The following is a 6,000-nucleotide window of genomic DNA, read 5'->3' as shown; positions in this document are numbered from 1 at the left end:
CCCCCCCCCCCCGTCCCCCCCCCCCGTCCCACACACACACACACACACACACATTCACGCTTAGCACAGAGAAACCCTCAACCGTCAGCTTGATTTCCATTGATGTTGACTCTCCTGGTAGAGGGGCCTAGTCATCAGGCTACATTCCAACAGCTCAGTGTTTTGTCTGAACAACACAGTTCGCTAAGTGAATCACAGACAAAAAAATACCCCCACTGTAACCAAGTGACTCCGTAATTCACCAAACCTGTATGTGTCTTTGTGTGTGTGCGCGTGCGTGCATCAGTGAATGCAGACATCCCACACGTCTAGACTTCCTATCACTGTACCGGAACCACACAGAGGGTTAAAAATAACATGGGCAGGTGTGCATTACGACCGCGATGGTTTCAGTGTGCGTTAGTCATTATGACCCACACTGCCGTCCTTACCAGGTGTAGAAGATGGAGAAGGGGGAGTAAGCAGGTTCATACGGGAGGTTCACTGCTAGGGTTGGAGGGCTTGGGTGGGGGCCAGGGTAGTAGGGGTGTGGGCTCTAGGAAGGGGTTCACGCCTGAGTCCGGAGAAAAGACTGAGGCTGAGGTTAGGGGAAAGGTCCGGGGCCAGGGATGAAGCAGGAATAAACCAGTTCACGCTTCAAATAGACTTGGGTTTGAACCAGCTAGGCCATGAACGAAAGGGTAGATGGGGCAGCGATGGAGCTGGACCAGGAACAATGGAGTCTGTGACCGAGCGTGGAAAGAGTGAGCAGGCAGGAACAGAGGAGGGGAACACTGGGGGCTTTCTAAGAACTCCCTCAGACTCTCAGAACCACATGGTTGGCTCTGGAACGACGACCACCAAAACGGTGGCCAGTCCCAACACATTACTGATCGCACACCTCGACACGCCGGAGTACATGATGTGAAAGAACACGTGCAGTCATCGAACGATCCTTTATGTTCAAATGGTTACACATAAATTACATTTCCGCTAACTCCAGAGCAAATCCATGTCACAACCTACAGTCATGTACAAAGACATATTTAACAGCAGCAATTATACAAATTGTTCGATTTTCAATCGGATATCTTTACGGAGGCCATCTTGTTTCTGATTTGAAAAGACTTTCGCACAAACAGTAAAACACACCCACACACACAGAGGGCATACAGTAAGTACATTAGGAGAGACAGTAAATTGGGTCAGACAGGGGCATCCCTCCATCACAGCAGAGAAGAGAGGAGAAAGGGATCGATGGAAGAGGGTGGGAGCGACAGAGAGCAGGCCATTGATTTCCTTCGGCTTCCAGGGGAGTGAACACAGCATGTGACTGCCAGTGCTGAGGGAAACAGAGAGGGCGAGAGGGTGTGTGTGTGTGTGTGCGTGTGTGTGTGCTGCCACCCACATGCCGGACTCGCGCACCCACACATACTGCACACACAACCCCGCCACCCATATAACTCTATCCTACCCAGCAGCACAGACTTCTGCCAATCGAATAAGACGCTGTGTGTGTGTGTGTGTGTGGACGAGAGAGTTGCTGGGGGTCCTGTAATGAGAGCCAAGATTCCTCACAAGACTGAGAAGAGCATCAGGCGTCACAAGGTCCAGTCATCAGGAAGGAAAGGGCCGCGCTTGTTGACATAGATGGAGCACAGGAAAACACACACACACATCCACATACCACACACACACACACAGCCACATGCACACGCACACACCAAGGGGTTGTGCAACCGCGGCTGCTTTAAAACAGCGTGTGCAGTCAGGTGGGAAGTTCCCCCGGTCACAGTCCCTGCATTCCAGAGGAGCCAAGTTAGTACCGCTTGCCCCCTGTGTGTGTGTTTGTGTGTTTGTTGGTGTGTCAGGGGCCACGTCAGTGTTGTCCGCCCTGCGTGTCAGAGGGCACAACGCACAGGAAGTTCAGAGACAGAGGGACTATCGATGTTCACCCCCCCCGCACACACAAACACACACCAAGTAGGGTCGTTGATCAGGCCTGACACTGTGTGTGTGCGTCACAGAAAGAATTTTCAACAAATTCAAGAACAGGACACGCCTCAGTGTGTGTGAAGTCACTAAGCGGGCTGGGATAGGCATCCGACATCACAGGGTGTTAATCCGTAGCTTTACCACACACACACAGACACACACACACTTCTATCAAGCACTTCCAGGGATGCAGCAGTATCTAGGCACTCTCCAACTGTTTCTACATAAACAAGGGCTTCTGTACAGACATTCTAGCAGGTAGTTCATACACTCCCGTTCACAGTTAACAGAAACAAAGTTTTGTAAGTGGTCTGGGAGATATAATTATAGAATGTTATATGGTTCAATGAAGACACAACGGGTGTGCTGTAAGTCACTATGCATGACTGAGCTAGTTTGTATCGAGTAGGTCTGTGTGCGTGCGTGTTGAATGTGTGAATGAGAGTGTGTGTGTGTCTCAGGCACTGGACAGCATGGTGGATGTGAAGATCTGCTGCAATATTTGGGGGATCTGCTTGGTGTCCATGGCAACGAAGGATCTCCCCGCTGGCAGGGTTCTCTGTAGTCTGTCATGGGGGTGAGAGATGGGAAAGGGGGAGGGGGGGAGGGAGGAGAAACAGTTAGGGGCAGGAAGCGACCTTCTACTGACCAGTTCCCAAACAGAGAAAGAGAGACAATGGCTGCCGTTCATTTGCACACAAGTTTTGGGACATAACAGGGACTTCCCTGACTGTGCCCCCCCCCCCCCCCACACTCTTCTCTCTTTCCGTGTGTTCCTCTTTTCTTTCTTTACTTCTCCTTCCCTCCTCCCACTGTTCTAACTAGAGGCTGACACTCAAGCAGATTGCAATCAATATAACGATCTAACAGTGTGGCGCACGGCTCCTTAAGAGCCTTACAAGCAGCAACACAGGCCGGGATAAGAGCCCCGGACAACAGCCCTGGAGAGGAGCCCCGGGGCCTGGGGGGTCTGGAGAGGAGCCCCGGGGCCTGGGGGGTCTGGAGAGGAGCCCCGGGGCCTGGGGGGTCTGGAGAGGAGCCCCGGGGCCTGGGGGGTCTGGAGAGGAGCCCCGGGGCCTGGGGGGTCTGGAGAGGAGCCCCGGGGCCTGGGGGGTCTGGAGAGGAGCCCCGGGGCCTGGGGGGTCTGGAGGGATGGGGGAGGAGGCGCCGGAGGAGGGGAGAGAAGTCTTTGAGAGAATAGGCTACATATCCCTCTTTGTCCGGCTTTCTTAACCACCAAGCTCCACTCCACACTGGGATTAACCTGCCAGGGCTATGGCCTCAGTCAGTCTAAACACACACACACACACTCTCACACACACACACCACACTCCCCCTCACGTGTCGTCCCCCCCCCCCCCCCCCCCCCCCCCCCCCTTACCTCTCGGCCTGGTCTCCCAGGGAGCCTATGAAGATGGCGAAGGCGTTGACCTGGGGGTCGGAGGTCAGCGCCCTGGCGAAGCGCTCGGGCGAGATGCCGTAGCGCTCCAGGTTGGCGTCGCTCAGGACCACCACGAAGCGCTCATCGGCCTCCTGGCGCGCCAGCTCCCGGACGGCGGCCTCGGTGCCCTCCAGGGTGTAGTCTCCGCTCATGCAGAACTGGGAGTGGGCGTGCATGTTCTATGGGGACAGGGGGAGAGACGGAGGGGTGAGGCGTCGGGGAGGGTGAACGAGCGTGGAGGGGGGGGGGGGGGGGTGAGGAAAGGACCCCGGGACCGTTGTAGGGGTGGAGTGGGGGAGAGAGGGATGACGGAGAGAGGGGGGGGGGCTTCCTACCTACCTTGAGAACCTTGAGGCGCTGCTTGTTGTTCTTGGGAACCTTGTCGGTTCTGACCAGCTCGATGTCGTAGCCATCCCCCGAGTGGCCGACGATGTCATACTGGAGGAGGAGAGAGGGGGAGAGGGAGGAGGAAGAGGAGGGAGTGGGGGAGGTGCAGGAGAAAGTAAGAGAGGGAGATTTTGTACTAAATGGAGATGCACAACAACAATATTAACCACCAGATATACGGTGTATATGGTATAAATGAAATGAAACACGAGTACGGCTGTTTCTGAAGCGTAAATCAAGGTTGTGTCAACATGTTGCATAATCCCTGGGCCAGGCTTGCATTCCTGTGTCATATCAGGAGGTTATTTCTGATATGGGAATCCATAGGTGCACACTGAGCTATTTGACTGTGGGTCTCACCACTGTGTGTGTGTGTGTGTGTGTGGTGACCCTCCTGTATTAAAACATTTAATACAGACTTTGTCCTGCATATTCTGATTTCCTGATCTCCTCAACACTAAATAAAGCCAGGTCATCACGCTGTGTGCGTGTGTGTGTGTAAGTATGTGTGTGCGTGTTAGCTGAGATGCCTGTGATCAGGTGACACCTGACTGCATGTCAAGCCCAGGAGTCTGTGAGGGTTGTCAGGTGCAGTTCTAAGTAAGGTGACTTGGGTAGCACCGACACTGACATTTAATAGCAAAGTGTGTGTGTCTGTGTGTGATGACACCGAATTAGCTGAGCTGTGGGTCAGGTAGTATGACAACAAGGGGCCAAGAAGTCTGTCCATACCAACACTCTCTCCTTCTCTCCCTCTCTCTCCCCTCTCCCCGCCCCCCTCTCTCTCTCTCTTCAGGGTGCTAGCAGTTCAAAGCAGTAGCTTTGGATGCAGATTAGAGAGGAGAGGTGTGAAGATAAGAAGGGACAGCACAATGACTGTACTTCTCGGGAATGACAGTACTCTGTGCAAACAAAGACATCATCTGACAGCCAATGCATCAGTCAACACCTCCACACGCACACACACACACACACACACACACACACACACACACACACACACACACACACACATGAGAAGGGTTTGTTTTACTATCCTAGTGAGGACTTATAATTCACTCCCATGAAAAAATCGAGCTATCCCTAACCCCTAACCTTCTAATTCTTACCCTAACACTAATTCTAATTCTAACCTGACTAAAACTGTCTAGAAATAGCACTGGAAGTTGTGGGGCCCAATAAAATGTCACCACAAGGTTAATTTTGCCTTAGTTTATTATGCTTATGGGAACTTCTTGTCCCCACAAGGGTAGTTAAACAACACCACACACACACACACACACACACACACACACACACACACACACACACACACACACACACACACACACACACACACACACACACACACACACACACACACACACACACACACACACACACACACACACACACACACACAGTGCACAGCTTGTGACCAAAACACAAAACAAAGAGAAGTGGTCGACGTCTGACCTTGAACTTGTGTTCGTAGCTCTCCAGAGCTTCCATCACCATGCACACGGCCTCCATGGAGCGCTCCAGCCGCCCGTCCACGCCGTTGAAGCGGTACATGCTCCCAGACACGTCCGCCAGCACGCGCAGACGCTTGGCCTTCTGCTGTGGGCTGCCCAGCTACAGAACACAAACACCGTTTTTAATCCTAGTTTAACTAAACCAGGATTTGGGGGTTTCTGGGCCCTTCATTCAGACTGCCCACTTAACTGCATGAAGCTGACATTTCCTGACCCTCCGCAGGCTGTGTGTCATTCAGGTCTTATTGTAGGTCACCATATTATCACAATTATTATCACATTATAAGTTCAAGCAAAACATTCACAAGTACATGTGAGAGTGTGTGTGTGTGGGAACCATACCTGGATATATTATGTGTATGTGTGTGTGTGCTTGTATGTAGGTGTGTGTGGGACTGTATTGGCAGACACCTGGATGATACAGCCCCTTTGTCACTGGTCACTCAGACACTCGTCTGGGACAGTCGTTGATTTGCACAAAAGGGACTGTCATGTTAAAATGACAATCCCACTTTAATGACACGCCTCTGGAGAGGTGATCTCAACAGCTGGAGAGGAAGGTGAACCGAGGAAGACTCTGAAATGATCATTCAAAGTTGTGTTCATGTAAACCTAGTTCTAAACAGCTTGTAATGTCATGTTTGATATGATTTTGTTTCTCATTTTATGTATTACATTCTAGTC

The 6,000-nt window shown here is 52.0% G+C and overlaps 1 protein-coding gene across 1 annotated transcript in view; it reads right to left on the bottom strand.

Moving 5' to 3' along the window:
• Positions 1-920: 920 nt before the first annotated feature.
• vwa8 (von Willebrand factor A domain containing 8) overlaps positions 921-6,000 on the bottom strand; it is a 46,876-nt gene continuing 41,796 nt past the window's right edge. The window contains exons 41-44 of the mRNA XM_062457106.1: positions 5,258-5,416; positions 3,755-3,853; positions 3,356-3,594; positions 921-2,540 (exon numbers count right to left, since the gene is read on the bottom strand). Coding sequence (XP_062313090.1) covers positions 2,432-2,540; positions 3,356-3,594; positions 3,755-3,853; positions 5,258-5,416 — 606 coding nt within the window. The 3' untranslated portion in view covers positions 921-2,431. The remainder of the gene's footprint in view (positions 2,541-3,355; positions 3,595-3,754; positions 3,854-5,257; positions 5,417-6,000) is intronic.

Source organism: Osmerus eperlanus, chromosome 3 (genome assembly GCF_963692335.1).
Source record: "Osmerus eperlanus chromosome 3, fOsmEpe2.1, whole genome shotgun sequence".
NCBI lineage: Eukaryota > Metazoa > Chordata > Actinopteri > Osmeriformes > Osmeridae > Osmerus > Osmerus eperlanus.
The sequence above is the reverse complement of the archived record's forward strand: the minus strand, read 5'-3'. Positions and strand labels throughout refer to the sequence as shown.